Consider the following 19,816-nt stretch of genomic DNA (forward strand, 5'->3'; position numbering starts at 1 on the left):
ATGGAAATGTTATTAGTATGAATGCTTTGAACACCATTGATGCTAATGCTATGGAAAAATCTAAGCTTGGGGAAGCTGGTTTTGATGAGCATGATATTTTTAGTCCCCCGAGCATGGAGGAGAAAATTTACTTTGATGATACTTTGCCTCCCATTTATGATGATTATAATGATAGTGTTATTTTGGTGCCACCTACTATGGAGGATAAAGTTTATTATGATTATAATATGCCTCCTATATTTGATGATTATGGTGATGAGAATAATAATGATAGCTACTTTGTTGAATTTGCTCCCACTACAATTAATAAGAATGACTATGCTTAGGTTGGGAGTAGTAATTATTTTATGCATGAGACTCATGATAAGAATGCTTTATGTGATAGTTATATTGTTGAGTTTGTTCATGATACCATTGGAAATTATTATGAGAGAGGAAAATATGGTTGTAGAAATTTTCATTGTACTAAAACACCTCTCTACATGCTGAAAATTTTGAAGTTACTCGTGTTTTATCTTCCAATGCTTGTCACTTTGATCTTCATGAATTTATTTGTGTACAAGATTCCTATGCATAGGAAGCGGGTTAGGCTTAAATGTGTTTCGAATTTGCTTCTTGATGTTCTCTTTTGCTTCAACTCTTATTTCTTGCGAGAGCATCATTAAAATTACTGAGCCCATCTTAATGGCTATAAAGAAAGCACTTCTTGGGAGATAACCCATGTTTTTATTTTGCTACTGTTTTGTTGTATCTTGGAAGTTGTTACTACTGTAGCAACCTCTCCTTATCTTTACTTTATTGCATTTTTGTGCCAAGTAAAGTCTTTGATAGTAAGGTTGATACTAGATTTGGATTTCTGCGCAGAAACAGATTTCTTGCTGTCACGCATTTGAGTAGATCTCTCTGTGGGAAACTCAGAAAAATCTGCGAAAATTCATGAGTGATCCTCAGATATGTACGCAACTTTCATTCAATTTGAGCTTTTTCATCTGAGCATGCTAACTGCCTCGACAAAATTCGTCTTTACGAACTGTTCTGTTTTGACAGATTCTGCCTTTTATTTCACATTGGCTCTTTTACTGTGTTGAATGGATTTCTTTGTCCATTAACTTTCAGTAGCTTTGGGTAATGTCCAGAAGTGTTAGGAATGATTATGTCACCTCTGAACATGTGAATTTTTGATTATGCACTAACCCTCTAATGAGTTTGTTTTGAGTTTGGTGTGGAGGAAGTTTTCAAGGATCAAGAGAGGAGGATGATATAATATGATCAAGAAGAGTGAAAAGTCTAAGCTTGGGGATGCCCCCGTGGATCATCCCTGCATATTTCAAGAAGACTCAAGCATCTAAGCTTGGGGATGCCCAAGGCATCCCCTTCTTCATCAACAACTTATCAGGTCACCTCTAGTGAAACTATATTTTTATTTCGTCACATCTTATGTGCTTTACTTGAAGCGTCTGTGTGATTTTATTTTTGTTTATGTTTGAATAAATTCGGATCCTATCATGCTTGTGTGGGAGAGAGACACGCTCCGCTTGTTCATATGAACACTGGTGTTCTTAGCTTTACTTTCAATGTTCATGGCGAAGGGTGAAAACCGCTTCGTTCATTGCTATTTGGTTGGAAACACAAAATGCTTCATGTGGTAATTGGTATATTATCTTGAATAATTTGATACTTGGAAATTGTTTTGAGCTCTCAAATAGATCATGTTTAAGCTCTTGCATCATGTAGTTTGAACCTATTAGTGGAGAATTGCCGTAGAGCTTGTTGAAATTTGGTTTGCATGATTGGTCTCTCTAAAGTCTAGATATTTTCTGGTAAAAGTGTTTGAACAACAAGGAAGACAATGTAGAGTCTTATAATGCTTGCAATATGTTCTTATGTAAGTTTTGCTGTACCGGTTCATACTTGTGTTTGCTTCAAACAACCTTGCTAGCCAAAGCCTTGTACTGAGAGGGAATTCTTCTCGTGCATCCAAAACCTTGAGCCAAAACTTATGCCATTTGTGTCCACCATAACTACCTACTATGTGGTATTTCTCTGCCATTCCAAGTAAATACTTCATGTGCTACCTTTAAAAATTTCATTCCTTGTCTTTGAAATATATAGCTCATGGGAAAGTAGCTTAAAAACTATTGTGGTAAAGGAATATGTTGCTTATGTATCTTATGTCTTATAAGTTGCTTGTTGAGCGGTAACCATATTTCTGGGGACGCCATCAACTGTTACACTTTTGTTGAATATCATGTGAGTTGCTATACATGTTCGTCTTGTCTGAAGTAAGAGTGATTTGTCATGATTAAATGGTTTGAGTATGCATATTGTTAGAGAAGAACATTGGGCCGCCAACCAAAGCCATGTATCATGGTGGAAGTTTCAGCTTGGACATTAATCCTCAATCTCTTATGAGAATATTATCTGTTGTTGAATGCTTAAGCATTAAAGAGGAGTCCATTATCTGTTTTCTATGTTGTCCCGGTATGGATGTCCTCAAGTTGAGATTTATCAAAAACGAGAAATCAAATGCGATCTATCTCCTTGGACCTTTGTACAGGTGGCATAGAGGTACCCCTTTGTGACACTTGGTTGAAACATATATAATGCAATGATAATCCATGGAAATCCGAGCTAATTAGGACAAGGTGCGAGCACTATTGGTATTCGATGCATGAGGCTTGCAACTTATAGGATGTTTTATGCATAACACATATGAATTATTACTACCGTTGACAAAATTGTTTCCATGTTTTCAAAATAAAAAGCTCTAGCACATAAGTAATCCCTGCTTCCCTCTGTGAAGAGCCTTTCTTTTACTTTATGTTGAGTCAGTTCACCTACCTCTTTCCATCTTAGAAGCAAACACTTGTGTCAACTGTGTGCATTGATTCTTACATACTTGCTTATTTGCACTCATCATATTACTTTGTGTTGACAATTATCCATGAGATATACATGTTGAAGTTGAAAGCAACTGCTGAAACTTATACCTTCCTTTATGTTGCTTCAAAACCTTCTATTAAGAATTTATTGCTTTATGAGTTAACTCTTATGCAAGACTTATTGATGCTTGTCTTGAAAGTACTATTCATGAAAAGTCTTTGCTATATGATTCAGTTGTTTAGTCATTATCTTTACCATTGCTTTGAATCACTTCATTCATCTCATATGCTTTACAATAGTATTGATCAAGATTATGATAGTAGCATGTCACTTCAGAAATTATCCTTGTTATCGTTTACCTACTCGAGGGCGAGTAGGAACTAAGCTTGGGGATGCTTGATACGTCTCAAACGTATCTATAATTTCTTATGTTCCATGCTAGTTTTATGACAATACTCACATGTTTTATATACACTTTATATCGTTTTTATGCATTTTTCGGAACTAACCTATTAATAAGATGCTGATACGTCTCAAACGTATCTATAATTTCTTATGTTCCATGTTACTTTTATGACAATACTCACATGTTTTATACACACTTTACATTATTATTATGCATTTTCCGGCACTAACCTATTAACGAGATGCCGAAGCGCCAGTGCCTGTTTTCTGCTATTTTTGGTTTAAGAAATCCTACAAAGAAAATATTCTCGGAATTGGATGAAATCAACGCCCAGGGTCTTATTTTTCTACGGAGCTTCCAGAAGACCGAAGAGCATACGAAATGGGGCCACGAGGTGCCCAGACCATAGGGCGGCCCGGCCTGCATGGGGCCCGCGCCGTCCTATGGTGTGGGGCCCCTGCGCCGCCTCCAACTCTACCCTTCCGCCTACTTAAACTCTCCGTCGTGAAAACCCTATTACCGAGAGCCACGATACGGAAATAGTTCCAGAGACGCCACCGTCGCCAATCCCATCTCGGGGGATTCAGGAGATCGCCTCCGGCACCCTGCCGGAGAGGGGAATCATCTCCTGGAGGACTCTTCATCACCATGATCGCCTCCGGACTGATGTGTGAGTAGTTCATCCTTGGACTATGGGTCCATAGCAGTAGCTAGATGGTTGTCTTCTCCTCATTGTGCTATCATGTTAGATCTTGTGAGCTGCCTATCATGATCAAGATCATCTATTTGTAATGCTACATGTTGTGTTTGTTGGGATCCGATGAATATGGAATACTATGTCAATTATCAATCTATCATATATGTGTTGTTTATGTTCTTGCATGCTCTCCGTTGCTAGTAGAGGCTCTGGCCAAGTTGATACTTGTGACTCCAAGAGGGAGTATTTATGCTCGATAGTGGGTTCATGCCTCCATTGAATCTGGGACAGTGAAAGAAAGTTCTAAGGTTGTGGATGTGTTGTTGCCACTAGGGATAAAACATTGATGCTTTGTCTAAGGATATTTGTGTTGATTACATTACGCACCATACTTAATGCAATTGTCTGTTGTTTGCAACTTAATATTGGAAGAGGTGCGGATGCTAACCCGAAGGTGGACTTTTTAGGCATAGATGCATGCTGGATAGCGGTCTATGTACTTTGTCGTAATGCCCTAAGTAAATCTCATAGTAGTCATCATGATATGTATGTGCATTGTTATGCCCTCTCTATGTGTCAATTTCCTAACTGTAATTTGTTCACCCAACATGCTATTTCTTATTGGAGAGACACCACTAGTGAACTGTGGACCCCGGTCCATTCTTTTACATCTGAATACAATCTACTGCAAACATTGTTCTCTACTGTTCTTCGCAAACAAACACCATTTTCAACACCATACATTTAATCCTTTGTTTAGAGCAAGCCGGTGAGATTGACAACCTCACTGTTAAGTTGGGGCAAAGTATCTTGATTGTGTTGTGCAGGTTCCACGTTGGCGCCGGAATCCCTGGTGTTGCGCCGCACTACACTCCTCCGCCAACAACCTCCACGTGGCCCTTGACTCCTACTGGTTCGATAACCTTGGTTTCTTACTGAGGGAAAACTTGCTGTTGTACGCATCACACCTTTGTCTTGGGGTTCCCAACGGACGCGTGCTTCACGCGTATCAGATGCCGAAGTGCCAGTTCCTTTTTTCTGCTGTTTTTTGTTTCAGAAATTCTACACAGGAAATATTCTCTGAATTGGACCCCACGAAGACGGAAGTCAATATTTTGCCGAGACGGACCTGGAGAGGCAGAGAAGGGCCGGAGGGGGGCCAAGGGGGGCCCACACCATAGGGGGGCGCGGGCCCAACCCTGGCCGCGCCGCCATGTGGTGAGGGCACCCTGGGACTCCTCCGACTCCGCCCCTTTCGCCTATATATTCTGTCCGTCGCGAAAACCCTACCACAATCGACGATATTCCACGAAGAGTTCCGTAGCCGCCGCCATCGCGAAGACAAGTTTCGGGGGACAGAATCACTGTTCCGGCACGCCGCCGGGACGGGGAATTGCCCCCGGAGTCATCTCCATCGACACCACCGCCATCTTCATCGCCATTGCTGTCTCCCATGATGAGGAGGGAGTAGTTCTCCCCCGAGGCTGAGGGCTCTACCGGTAGCTATGTGGTTCATCTCTCTCTCCCATGGTGTGATCTTTATGTGATCATGAGCTTTGTATCACTATTAATCTATGTGCTACTCTAGTGATGTTATTAAAGTAGTCTATTCCTCCTCCATGATGTAAAGTTGACAGTGTGTGCATCATGTAGTACTTGGCGTAGGTTATGATTGTAATCTCTTGTAGATTATGAAGTTAACTATTACAATGATAGTATTGATGTGATCTATTCCCCCTTTCATAGCTATTGGTGACAGTGTGTATGCTATGTTAGTACTCTGTCTAAATTGCAACGGTCTATTATGCACTCTAGAGGTTACTTTAATATGAACTCCGGACGTTGTGGAGCTTGTTTCCTCCGGCTTGAGGTGTGCTTTTGTAGCCCTACACAATAAATGGTGTTTGTTATCCAACAAGAGGGTGTTTAAGAGTAGCACAAGAGAAGAGAAGTTATTTATTTATGTGATCATTGTTGAGAGTGTCCACTAGTGAAAGTATGATCCCTAGGCCTTGTTTCTAAGCATTGAAACACCGTTTCCAACAAGTTCTGTTACATGTTCGCTTGCTGCCATTTATATTTTAGATTGCAATTACTACTTACAATCATCCATATTACTTGTATTTCACTATCTCTTCGCCGAACTAGTGCACCTATACATCTGACAAGTGTATTAGGTGTGTTGGAGACACAAGAGACTTCTTGTATCTTAATTGCAGGGTTGCTTGAGAGGGATATCTTTCACCTCTACCTCCCTGAGTTCGATAAACCTTGGGTGATTCACTTAAGGGAAACTTGCTACTGTTCTACAAATCTCTGCTCTTGGAGGCCCAACACTGTCTACAGGAATATAAGCGTGAGTAGACATCATCCCTCCTTCGTGTCCTTGGGGCTCATCCTCGTGATTGTTGTGCCTGGGTCGCAATGAGATTTCTCATCGGCCAACCGTGCCCTAGATTGAGGGATGGCCACTTTGTTTTTTCTCTCCTTAGTCTTATATGTTGGTGGTGTGCTTTTTTCCCTTTCTTCTTCTGCTTCGTAACATCCGTGTCCTATGGTTCATTTGAACCCATCTTGTAGAGGCTGAAAAGCTTTATAGGCAACATGGCTGAATATATGTCCCTCACGTCCGCCGTAGTTACAATAAAAAATTGACCTATTTTCGTCATGGATTTCTTCATGTGGTCGATGGGAGGCTCGTCGGCCTAGTTTTCTACGACGTTCACGGGTGTATTTTCTAGGTTGGGAGGGCCCATTCTAGCTCCGTTTGACACATTTTTTTTGTTGACGACTGTGCTATCATTGCCTAGACCCCACATGTCATCCCTGATCTGTGCAATTGCGTCTCAACTCTCACTGTTTCGCTCGACCCCGTGACAAAGAAACAAAATCTATACGTAAAACGTGTCTACATACATCCACATCAGCGACATCTAATATGGAACGGAGGGAGTACTAAATATGACACTTGCATACTATCATCTAATATGGAACGGAGGGAGTACTAAATATGACTTTGAACGGTTGGGTGGTTAGGAGGGTGGTTGTACCCGAGCCCACCAGAGTTCAAAGTCTAGATTTGACATCTGTGTGTCTCATAAAGGTGAAATATTTATTCAGTGGTAGGCGACGTTCCCGTCGACAACGAGGCGTTTGTGGTGACTTCGTCAATTTTCAAGATCCAATCTGCCTGCTCGGTCTTCCGAAGGTGCTCATAGAGGTAGGGTGTGCGTGTGTGCGTTCATAGGAGCGAGTGTATGCGCGTGTATGTGAACGTCTACGTTTATATTGTGTTTCTCAAAAAACTCCATACATTTGACATTGACGTCAAGATCTTACGATCATACCATAGGAGGAGATACTGTGAAGATTAAACAACACCAGCTTAAGCTAGTAGAATCTATCTTCACCCCTTTTTTTGACAGTAATAACATCTATCTTGATTTCCTGACCTTCATTGGCTGGGGTGGTAAACAAAACAGGAGCCTTTCAGCTTTGTTATGTTCAGATTCATCAGAAGGCAAAGGTCAACCCACTAAAGATAATTCTCTCAACATGCAAGCATGCCACATCACTTGGTCAGTTTTTTGATTAGCTGTATGGCCACGTCAGCCTCATGCATAAACATGCATGCCAACTAAGCAATTAATTTATGTTTCATTTGAACTCTCCATTTCCGTTTCTGCATTTTGTTTCGTTACCTACGTATTCACGAGTGGACATCATTAGGTACTCCCCACTCACGTGTAATTAAGAGCTAACTGAGGGCATGCAAAGCGTCAACGAGGCTCGAGTTCAATTCCATTCAGGTAAAAAAACACACATTGCCCCATAATTTCTTCCTCCACTACTTGCTCATTTACTCCCACCCTACACGCACAGGGGTACTCCGGTCACCTTTACTGTTTCCTCCTATAGATGTTCTTGAAACAGAAGAAGAAATCTAACAGTCGTGGAGGCATTCGAGCAGTCAATTTCTACCTTCAAATACCCCGGTCGATTCATCGTCAGCATATTGCAAGTACTCGCATTCATCCAGACCTTGCCGCCACGGTGACCTCTACTTCGAATGTCAGACTTCCACGAGGGTGCTCAGGTCTTGCGGCGCTCCCTCATGCCAGCTTCGTTGCATTGGTCTTCACCACCGTCGTTTTCCGGCTGCGGCGCCTTACTGCTCCCCAGGTTGCCGTTGTTTCAAACCCTAACATCGTGCCTAGCTATGTATATATTGGGTTCTGTAGCAGTGTAGCAGGAATCTATACATTTTTCTTGGCTTCTTATGATCTCTCCAAGACCGCCAGCTGAGCAGTGATGCTGCATCAGTAGTTTGGCGCCTTGGTCGCACGATACGTCCGGACCTGGTTGGCTCATAATTTACAAGTGAGAAGGGACGTTGCTGATCCATCTACTTGATCAAATGTAAATGAAGAAATGGCTGTGCCCCGCCATTTAGATATGGTGATTTGACAGAATGTACAATATTATATTTCTGGAGGCATTAGTTAGGCTATTCAATTTTTTTATATTTCTTTTATGCCTACATACATATACTCAGATATATGAAAGTTGTGACTTTTTTCCTTTTTTTGCAGGGACTCGGTATTGTTTCTCTCATTTATACTTTTCGGGAAGCCAAATTACTTTATGATTCTTCAACACCATTGTTCTCACATATATAGATTTTGGTATCATTGTGATGAAATTTACACTATGTATACTTCAGTGTAGCATATGCTTGATATAATGTAACACAACTTCTGATCATTTGAATAAATAACTTTCCAACAACTGTGTATACTCCATATTCGTAAGAGATTAAATTAGGCATATATTGATATTTTTCTTCACATTCTACAATCTATGTTACTAGATATCCCGCAGCAAAGCGCGGGGTATCATCTAGTATCATCAATTTTTTAGTCCCAAACGAGTTCTTCCACCAATTCTTCCTCCAGATAAGTGGGTCGGGCCGGATTGGGCTGTAATTGATTCTGGAACGGGCCGAGCCTTGGGTTCGGATTCTGATTCTACTATGGCCTCAACGTGTGCTCCGGCTCCTGTCTCAAAAAAGAAAATGGTTATGTTCAGTCACAATAAAACGAAGAAATATAGTCTCATCACTCCGTTCACAACGATCGGGGGTGTAGCTCATATGGTAGAGCGCTCGCTTCGCATGCGAGAGGCACGGGGTTCGATTCCCCGCACCTCCAAAATGTTGTTTTGTTGGCTCCTATCTTTGCTTTTTTGCCTGTTCACATTACTATGAAGTTTATTTCATTCTTTTTTGCTAAAAGTTAGATCTGTTGAACAAGCCGATAATATAAAACACCGAGATATAGTTTATGCAAACGAGCATCAACGTCATCACAGCTGATCTATTGAACAAACTTTGAAGAAGAATTATTCGCTAGTCGTTGTCGTTGATGCCACCGAAGTGGAGAAAACCAGAACTACCATCTGGTAGATTGGGGCCTCCCCGCACTCCTACACCGGCAAAGCCCACATAGGAGGAGGGAGGTGTTGCGACGCGGTGCACCTAGAAGAGCGCCTTCTAGGGTTTTCTCTTCCTCGAAAAAGTTTATGTCCGGCCGTTTACGCATAGAATTTTTTTTTTCTTCTTTCGTGCGGGCAAGAGAAATCGTACACGCTTCCTAAATTATGTCGTACTTTCTCATTATTATACTTGTTTGATAGTTAGGTAGGATTTATATATTGTGCTTTCTTGAACTACATTTCTTGAGTTCATGTTTGGCGTGCTTACAACTAAGAGTTGGAGAGAACGGATTATGTAAAAATATGAAACTTTCTAATTCACTCTTCATGCACTACACTGCTTCTTTTTGAATTGGCACTAACCTCTGCTCAACTATTATTTTTGGGTCAAAGACACGTAGACAATGACTCATGTTGTGGCAAATCTGGTTTTGCTTCTTCTTACTAACAATATGATTATACTAGTGGAAACTACACAATACCCAACGAATACACACAAAAACATTGAGAAAGTGTTCACCACAATGCCCAAGATGGTATCCTCCTCCTCTTTCTTGTTTCACCATTAAGTTGTGGGTTCCAGCATGGAAGGTCCTCAGGGGGCGTAGCAGTCCTCCGCCAACTAATTTTATGATGCTTTATAATCAACTTTGTTGCATTCCATTTTAGACTGATGTAACAAAGTGATTTCCCCAAAAACCAGATCTACCAGATGGTTTGATTCCCCGCACCTCCAAAAATTTATTTTATTGGCTCCTTGCTTTGCTTTTGCCCGTTAACAAAAATCTGAAGTTTATTTCATTCTTTTTTTGTGAAACAAAAGTTATATATAGTGAACAAAGCTTTCACATTTTTTTTGGAACAAACTGATAATATAGACACCGAGATGGAGTTTACACCAACGAGCCATCAAGGTCATCCTAGTTGATCTATTGAACAAACTTTGAAGAAGAATTATTCGCTAGTCGTTGTCGTTGCTGCCACCGAAGTGGAGAAAACAAGAACTACCATCTGGTAGATTGGGGCCTCCCTGCACTCCTACACCGGCGAAGCCCACATAGAAGGAGGGAGGTGCTGCGACGCGGTGCACCTAAAAGTGCGCCTTCTAGGATTCTCTATACCTCGAAAAAGTTTATGTCCGACCTGTTTACGCATAGAAAGATTGTTTTTTTCTTTCGTGCGGGCAAGAGAAATAGTACATGCTTCCTACTAAATTATGTCGTACTTTCTCATTATTATACTTGTTTGATAGTTAAGTATGATTTATTGTGCTTTCTTGAACTACATTTCTTGAGTTCATGTTTGTCGTGCTTACAACTAAGAGTTGAAGAGAGCGAATTATGTAAAAATATGGAACTATCTAATTCACTCTTCATTCACTACATTGTTTTTTTAATTGGCGCTAACATTTGCTCAACTATTATTTTTGGGTCAAAGACATGTAGACAATGACTCATGTTGTGGCAGATCTGGTTTTGCTTCTTCTTACTGACAATATGATTATGCTAGTGGAAACTACACAATACCCAACGAATACACACAAAAACATTGAGAAACTGTTCACCACAATGCCCAAGATGGTATCCTCCTCCTCTTTCTTGTTTCACCGTTACGTTTGTGGGTTAGGGTTAGGGCCTGGTGGTTGGTGGGGAGGGTGATTGCCCCCTGCCCCAGTGAAGGTGCGCCAACATTAAAGATGTGAGCGCATTGATCACCGTTGTTGTGAGGAAGTCAGTAGATGAGTAGAGTAAGGACACTCATAAACTAGGTCGATCTTGTGAAATTCAATGTTATTGGTTATTGAGACCGGTTTAACCACCAGAAGATATTGCAAAACAATTTGCAACATAGATTAGATGAGATTTTCCTCCGATATGTGCATGAAAAACATGAAAAGCACTTCCACTTCATGTGATAGAGCTCATTACATAATGATCAAGCGATAAAATGTTATTCCACTTTCCGTCGATAGAGCTCATTACATACAGATCAAGGCTTGTGGCTCCTAAGACAATTTATTCGTATATTTATAGTTTTTTTGTGCCACATTTTTACTGCCAAGTTGTGAGATGATGTTTTAGTTAAATACTCTTAAAGACAATATACTGTATCTGCGCACTTGTTTATCATGATATATTTCCTCCCGTTAAAACAAAACTACTCTCGTAATGTTGGCATGAAAACAGTACACAATTTTATCGGAATAATACTATATCTTTTATATGTATACTCATTCACCGGAAATTCAATTCGGCTGCCGGGTGCGTATGCTCCCTCTACTAAAAAATTATATTTCGAAATTTCGAAAAATTTGGACAAAAAATTCTACATGTACATCTTCATAATATACGTGCGTTTGTCAAGTTTCACGAAAAACCAATATTTCATGTGGTCTATATGAAAAAGAGAAATTTATCTTGTGAAAAGTATTATTTTTAGTACTGAATTTTGTCTTTTTACACACGTCACATGATAAGTCGATTTTTTATGAAACGACTTTGTTAGCACGTAGCACGTGAAGATGTACGTGCGAACTTTTAGTTTTAATTTTTTTTAAATTAAAATGTATGTAAGATGCATTTCGAAATATTGAGAGCATATGGACCCATGTTCCAAAACACCGCTCCCCTCATTCACGCCCTTATTTAACTTCAAGGGTGGCTAATTTGCCTGGCAATATTTTTGGGAATGAAAAGACACTATGCCTGGCCAAATAAAGCAAAGCAATATGTGGCCCATGGTTCATCTTTAGTCTTGCAGGTCCCATGGAGACACATTTACAAGATAATGTTGCTCTCATCTAATCATAATTCCACCTTACCACCTTGGCACGACCATGTTGGTAGCTCCTTCAGGTTTCAGGAGACGTTGTCTACCAACAACAAGGCACGCCATGAACAAAAGAGCAATCACATACACACAATGCCCTCGTTCATCGAAATGTTTTTTTTTTCGACATACAAGACAAATGCAATATGTTCATCAAGAACCGTGTATCACATGGTATACCTTTTAGAAGCATCCGCTCAATTCATCACCACATAAATGATCGGTGCACTTTAGCACGTATTGCACTATGCAAGTATCTAAGGACTATCCTCTCGAAAGGTTACACACATATTGGTGTCCGGTAAGAAGTAAATATGTCCCAAAGATCCCAAGACTTTAAGTCATAGTAGATACAAAAATTTAGGTAGAGGGCACATGCCCCCCCCCCCCCCCCACCACCACCACCACCAATTTATATGCACAGCATGTAATATTTTCCTATATTGATACATCTAATGAATATAGTCAGAACATTTGAACTTCATCGATGTTCAGTTGAATCTTCTTGTTACCATGGGTCACTTTGAGAATAGGAAACGCTACAAAACTTATCCTAACAAGGTTCTTGACCAATTTTAGCTACACCAAAAAAAGGAAAACACTTTAAATCAGCCGACCAATCGAGGGAGAAAGATCGGTCTCCTGTCCCGCGTGCCTTTTCTTTCATATGGTCCTCATCTGCGCATGCAAGTGACAAGCTCTCTTCACGCCTAGTGCTGCTACTAGCTATCTTTTCTACCTAGCGTCAGCGCCTTCCCGGGCAGTGGTCCGTGTAAGCATACCGCCTGGTAGTTCATGTTCACATTTTGTTTTACTTTTTTAACCGTGTGGTACAAGTGTACAAGCTAGCTAGTCTATGTACTAGCACTAGCTAGCTATTTTTGTCTTCTAATCATGCTCTACTAGCCAAGATTAGTTTGTTAAAATAGCTGGTGATTTCGTTATCAATTAATCTATTTCAAAATAAAAAAAATCCATGCTACAACCATATTATGTTTTGTTGTAATAATCTGTGATTTTTGTGAAAGTTGTTGATGATTTTTTGTAGTAAATCAAACTACATCAAAAAATGTTGTTTAACAACTTATTTTTGTAGCATTCATTTATAAAAATGTTTACACAATTTTTTTGTAATAGTACATGTATTTTACACGTGGGGTGATGATTTTTTGTTGTTGTAATAGTATATTTTTATACACGGGGTGATGATTTTTCTGTTGTATTAGTATATATTTTTTATATACGGGGGATGATTTTTTGTTGTAACAGCATATATTTTTTATACATGGGGGATGATTTTTTTGTTGTCAAAGTATATATTTTTATACGCGGGGTGATGATTTTTTGTTGTAATAATATATAATTTGTATACATGGGTGTTGATTTTTAGTTGTAATTGTATATGTTTTTATATGCTGGGGATGATTTTTTTTAATAGTATATATATTTTTATATGCGGTGGGATGATTTTTGTTGTAATAGTATATGCTTTTTATAAGTGAGGGATGACTTTTTATTGTAATTGTTTATTTTTTATAGATGCGGGGTGATGGTTTTTTTTGTTGTAATACTTTCTTCTCTAAGTAAACTACTCCTAAATCTTTTATTGAAAAAATAATATAAGTGTGATTAGTATTTTATTCTTACATTTCCTCTTGGAATATATTGTCCAATATGAAATAATGTTAACGCAGTATCAATAAAGTTTTTCAATGTAGTGCATGCTCCAATCAGCTAGCTTGCAGAAGCTACCATTGTGAGAGGTATGCATCAGTTGCACCTAGGAGCTAGACTTATTGTGTAGTACACTAGCGACATTTCAGTGACATATGCTGGCGGGCTCCACACACGTGGAACAAACACCACGCGACGCTCCATTGATCTGAACATGCACCTGACGTGGAAGGAGCATGAAAGCAATGTTTCATATCACGAAAAGCGACATTTTCTTCCTGAGGAATTGGATGGACTAAAGCACCGCTAGCAAGCCCTCAAAAAATGCCAAACGCGAGGCAAATTTTCTCAATATAGAAAGACCATCAAATTGAGGCTCAGTAACCTTCTTGGTAAAAGCCTCCTCTCATCGTCCTCACCAAGTCTAGTGACAAGATGACCTCGAGCTGGGTTTTTTCGTTGAAGGGGTCCTAAGATGAGGGTTTATAGTACTTCCAAAAAGAATTTGTGATCATTAATTTCTGGTAGCGGAATAAGAGGACACCCACCCACTGTATGGAGGTATTGGTTAGTTGGAATATCCGAATACTGCAATAAAGATAATATCGTCTTTGATAATATAGAGCGTGCCAATTAGCAGTAGCTAGTAGAGCGATTTCTTGGTGACAAACTTTGTTCCACTGCCACCAAATATCATTTTGCGCCATTGTAGCGTACCTATATCTCGACAAATTTTGCAAGACATGATCCAACTTAAACCGCATGTCACTTTTGAGAAGTATATATGTGCCTTGTATCAAAAATATACTACTACAAAAGAGAAAAAAAAAACGCATATTACACAACAAAAACAGTAATAAGGGAACCTTCAACTCCCAACCTCCCCACACACACACCCCATTTGGATGCTGTGGTCACGCGTTTTCAGCCGAGCTAGCATGGAAACCTTCCCCACTCGCTACCCAACTGGTGCAAGCACGTACGGTGCATGAGCTGAGCTCGGGGCCGGTTTCCGCCTCCATGCGCCCCGCCCCGCCGGAAATCGTCGATGCGTACGTCTCCAGTTCAGTCGCTGAGCGCCCCATCCCCGACCTCCTCGTCCCACGGAATCATCCTCCGCCAGCCGGTCGCCGGCGCCCTGCGCGCGGCTGCGCCACCCGCCCCAGCCGCTGGATTCGACCCTCTCCGCGCGCTTCCAGACTCGGTAATCTACCTCTAACCTCTAGATCCACTCCAACGTATGATTTTCTTATGGAGATTTCCAGCCTGAGGAGTAACGCTGATTGCTTAGGTAGCCTGATGAATCAAGCCCGTTCTAGTCCTACCACGGCACTGATCTAGCAAGACAGGCAGCAGGGCCGTCTTCCCTCTGTCCGGCCGTTCCCCATGGCGTGTTTTTGGGACGCCCTCGGCTTAGCGGCAATTAGGGTAGTGCCTTCTTGTGCAATATATAGTACCTTGTGATGTTCTCTGTCCTTGGCCGACACCTTTGCTTCTGCCCCTAATCTTGATTGCTTGCTAGTGAATTTGTTTTATCATTTGTTGGTCGATCAGTAAAGTGTGCTTGTAATAACAAAAAATCTGAATTTCTTTTGGCCTGCAAGTTATTATACTTCTCCCTGCCTCAGATGATCGTGATGTTTAGTGATAGACCATCTCGTCTTGCCTCGAGTGGGTGCTTTACTTCCATTTACTTTGCAAAATACCAAACCTGTTCTTTCGACCTAGCATTTAGCCGAAGCACAATAGTTGTGGTGTTTTGTTACATAGAAGTATAGAACCCTTCTTAATTATGCTAGCACAACCTACAAACACAGTTTATATCGCCTTGTCTTTGTGATGACAGCGGGCCATGTATAGCAATATGTTGCGTGCTCAAAGTGCTGATCAAACACCCAGAAGATGCAAGGTCAAGCTGAGCACCACAACTATGAGCTCTCTCATCTCAATTCCTTGGCGCTAATGTGTGAAGTTGTAATTGGCATCCCCAACACCATCGACCGTCATGGTAGAGCGACGATCGTCTTGGACATCATCACAAAGACCGAGCTCCACGCGGTCAAACTCTCATGTCTCCGCCGGCTTATGCATGTACTTACCGTCTCCGGCATCTTCGACCAATCATTACCAGTTAGCGAGAGTTATACCCTCTACACGTTCACTCCGGCCTCCTCTTCCATGACGATGACTCAACTTCCCGCGATATGTCTGCATTGCTGCTTCTCTTCACGCACCCGACACAATGGTTTCCACATTCATCGGCCTGGAAGAGTGGTTCAGAGATGCTGCTGCCAACACGCTTTTCGAGATAGCGCACGCCATGTTCCCCGTAGAGTTTGACCAATATTGATGCATCGTATAGCGATGCCATGAACCATGCCTGAATTGCAGACAACAACCTCGTCAAGGATATTGTGCTAAATGAGGATAGTGGAATCTTCCACGGGCTAAGCTCGTTGATGAACGTCGGTGGGGGACATGGCATATCTATTATGTCCATTGCTAAGGAGTTCTTCCGAATCACCTTCAACATGCTGGACCTAGATCAAGTGATTCTGAAAAGCACCTAGTTGTTGCACGGTGAAGTACATTGTTGCTAACATGTTTGAGTTTATTGCAGGTCGAATAAACTTAAACATGTCACCAATGATGTATTTCACCATGCCACAACTAGGTAACTTTCTGATGACTTGTTCTAGGCCCAACATGTTGCAGGTGATTTGTGGGAACTCTTTAACAATGGCCACAGTGGCTATGCCATAGCCCCCACCGACGTTGATCAGTGAGCTGAGCCCGTGGAAGATGCCACGAGCTCCTTTCAACACAATATCCATGGTGGGGTTTTTGTTCGCCAATGCAGGCATGGTTCATGACATTGTTATACTCTGTATCAATCTTGGCCAAACTCCACTGGGACATGCCGTGCGCTATCTCGAAAGGTGTGTTGGCAATGGGATCTCTGAACCACTCTTCTAGGTTGAAGAATGTGGAAACCATTGTGTCGGAGCACGTGAAGAGTAGTAGCAGCGCGGACATGTCACATGAAGTTGAGTCACCATCGTGGACGGGGAGTTCAGAGTGAACATGTAGACGGTATAACTCTCATCAACAGGCGATGATTCGCTGAAAATATCGAAGACCGTACACATAAGCTGACGCGGAGATACATGATCTTGGCCGTGTGGAGCCCGGTCTCAGTGATGATGTTCGAGAGCTGCCGCACTAACCTGGATACCATGATGAGGGACCTGAAGAACCCTTTGTACGAAGCTGAAGAAATCCTCGACCTCGTTGATTATTTCCGAATCAGGAGGATCAGTTCCGGTGGGTAAAGCAGCGGTTGTGCTGGTTATGGCAATGGTTAGTTGGTTACACATTTCCGGAGGAAGATCAGCTACCCTGATGCAGCATGTGCATTAGAGACTGTGCTAGTTGTGACATTGCCTATGCATCGCCGGAGAAAATCTGTTCCGTTGCTGCAGGTTTGGGTTTCTTTTTAGTATGTTCCATACTATATCTCTAGCCTACTTGTTTTCTTCTTGTTGTGGCACTTCTGCAGCTAGCGCCGCAGGGATTGTGCTGGTTGTGGTGATGCGTGCCTAGATCAGAAGAACTACTACATGTCGCTTCCACAATCTTGGCTTTCTCGGTGTAGAGGATCTCATTGTGGTACAAGTCTTATGATTTCAAGAACTTCTGTATCAGCATATTCAACTGGCTATAGGGTGCCCCTTACTACCGAGACTGGTCCTTCGATCATTTGGCTTCACACATTATCAACATGTACCACCTATACCTTGTGCTAAATTCCATCCAATTGGCTAAATATAAATTCTCTGTTTCTAATCATTCATTGCTAATTATTTGTGCCAACCTACAAACTCTAACCTGAGTAGTCATATGGATTCCCTACAAAAACATTATTATCTATGTACTGTTGTATTAGTTTCTAGAATTTGTAAATTACAAAATTGAAAGAGATTACAATGTTGGTGTCAAAAGTTTCAAAATATTTCTACACTCAAAGTTTTGATCTGGAAATTGGTTGCTTTTGCAGGCGTTGATATGGAATCAACTTGCACTATCATGGGGCCTTTATATATTATTCTGAAGAAAAATATGGAAAAGGTAGAACATCTGATTGGTGAAGCACAAGAAATCATCTCGTTAAGAACAACCCTACAAGAAACTATTGCGCAACCACACGAGTCAAGATGAAGCAAAAGTGGCACATATACTTCAGATGGTACTACTGGCAAAAGAAAGGTAAATTGCTGAAACGTTTGTAAGCAGATAACAAGAATTCTCCGTGATACAAAGGTGATGTAGTTGACATTTATGGTATTCTAGGGTCTGGTACTACACTTACATAGTAATGCTAACCAGAGCCATGCTGTTGCTGACAACTCCCGAGCTGCAGTTAGTTCCCTCTTCCTAAGGAAAAATTATAAAAATCACCGCAATTGGCTTAGCTATAACAAAAAAAATCACCATAATTGTGTTTTGCAACAAAAACAAAAACTACCCACATTGTGTAACACTTTTTTTCAAAAAAATACTTGTGTAATGTACCATGTGTGCATGGAACAAACATGGACTCTTGTGTAATGTAACAAAAGCTGATCCCTTCGGAACAAAGAAGTAAAAACAAAGCTGATGGTTTTCCATCCTAATTCGACAGCATGTTTCACACTGAAATTCTGAAGATAAACATAACAAGCAACATGCGTGATCCTCCTAGTATCTCTGATGCAACCATGAATCTGCAACTACATACGCTCAACATGTATACCAAAGTGAAGTAGACGCGGATCTGATACAGACAAACAAAACAGATGCAGTTATTCACAACGGGAGAAAAGCAAACAATTGATCTGGTTCTTCAGATCCAGCACAAATCACAATGGAAGAGGAATAAGCAAAATCAGCAATGGTTCATTGTCTTACTAGCAACACACAATGCAACTTTGCCAGGCATCAGACTGCTAATTCACAGGAACAGGAACTGTAATGCAGATTAAAAGAGCAAGATTTCTTCATAGATCCGGAACATAGCAACACAAGACTTCCAATCAGACAAAACTCCCATCAGAAGGCACTACTCGTACTTCCAAACTAAAGTCTCAACAACATCTAGATACTGAACCAAGAAACACAGACCAGGGATACACAGATAACTAGCTACGGTGAACCGGTGTTGATGCAGATCGGCACGGCGCGCGGGGTGGCAAGCTCAGTCGAAGAGGCTGAACATGTCGAGGTCCTCCTCGTCCTCCTCCTCTTCCTTCTCCTCGACCTTCTCCTCGGCAGCACCGGCGGCGGCGGCAGGGGACGCGTCCATGGCGGCGGCGGCGGCGCCGCGGGAGGCGAAGGCGAGCTTCTCCCTGCCGGCGGCGATGAGGGCGGCGATGTCCTTGCCGTCCACCTCCTTGAAGAGCATCTCGAGCTTGGCCTCGTCCACCTCGGCGCCCACGGAGCCGAGGATGGCGCGCACGTCGTCCTTGCTCGGGCTCGCGTTCCCGCCCAGGGTGGCCAGCAGGCACGCCGCGACGAACCTCATCTTCTCGATCGGGCGGCGGCGGCGGCGGGTTCGGCGCGCGGATCGGTGGCCGGACGGACGAGCTGGTGGTGTGGTGGGGTGGCCTGGTGTGGGCGGCGGCGGTGTATATATAGCGGGCCGGAGGCGGGGTTTCTTGCGCGCTGCGAAACCGGCGGCGAAGGGACTTGGCGCCTACTTTTCCGGGAGTGCCTCGATTTCGTGGCCGTGACGGAAACGAGAAGGGAATAGGACCGGAGCCGGCCACGACTAGGAGTTACTGCTGCGGTTACTACAT

At 41.9% G+C, this 19,816-nt stretch overlaps 1 protein-coding gene and 1 non-coding gene across 2 annotated transcripts; one reads left to right on the top strand and one right to left on the bottom strand.

The window, feature by feature from the left end:
• Positions 1 to 9,123: 9,123 nt before the first annotated feature.
• TRNAA-CGC (transfer RNA alanine (anticodon CGC)) lies at positions 9,124 to 9,196 on the top strand. Its single transcript has one exon. It is a non-coding gene; the product is annotated as a tRNA-Ala (tRNA).
• A 9,803-nt stretch (positions 9,197 to 18,999) lies between these two features.
• LOC127308804 (large ribosomal subunit protein P2A) lies at positions 19,000 to 19,629 on the bottom strand. The gene has a single exon (XM_051339705.2). The coding sequence runs from the start codon at positions 19,540 to 19,542 to the stop codon at positions 19,216 to 19,218; it is 327 nt and encodes a 108-aa protein (XP_051195665.1). The 5' UTR covers positions 19,543 to 19,629; the 3' UTR covers positions 19,000 to 19,215.
• Positions 19,630 to 19,816: the final 187 nt, after the last annotated feature.

This window comes from Lolium perenne, chromosome 6 (assembly GCF_019359855.2).
Source record: "Lolium perenne isolate Kyuss_39 chromosome 6, Kyuss_2.0, whole genome shotgun sequence".
NCBI lineage: Eukaryota > Viridiplantae > Streptophyta > Magnoliopsida > Poales > Poaceae > Lolium > Lolium perenne.

What these genes read in the sequence shown, in the direction of transcription:
- LOC127308804 (XM_051339705.2), bottom strand. Translation starts at nt 19,542, where the DNA reads ATGAGGTTCGTCGCGGCGTGCCTGCTGGCCACCCTGGGCGGGAACGCG.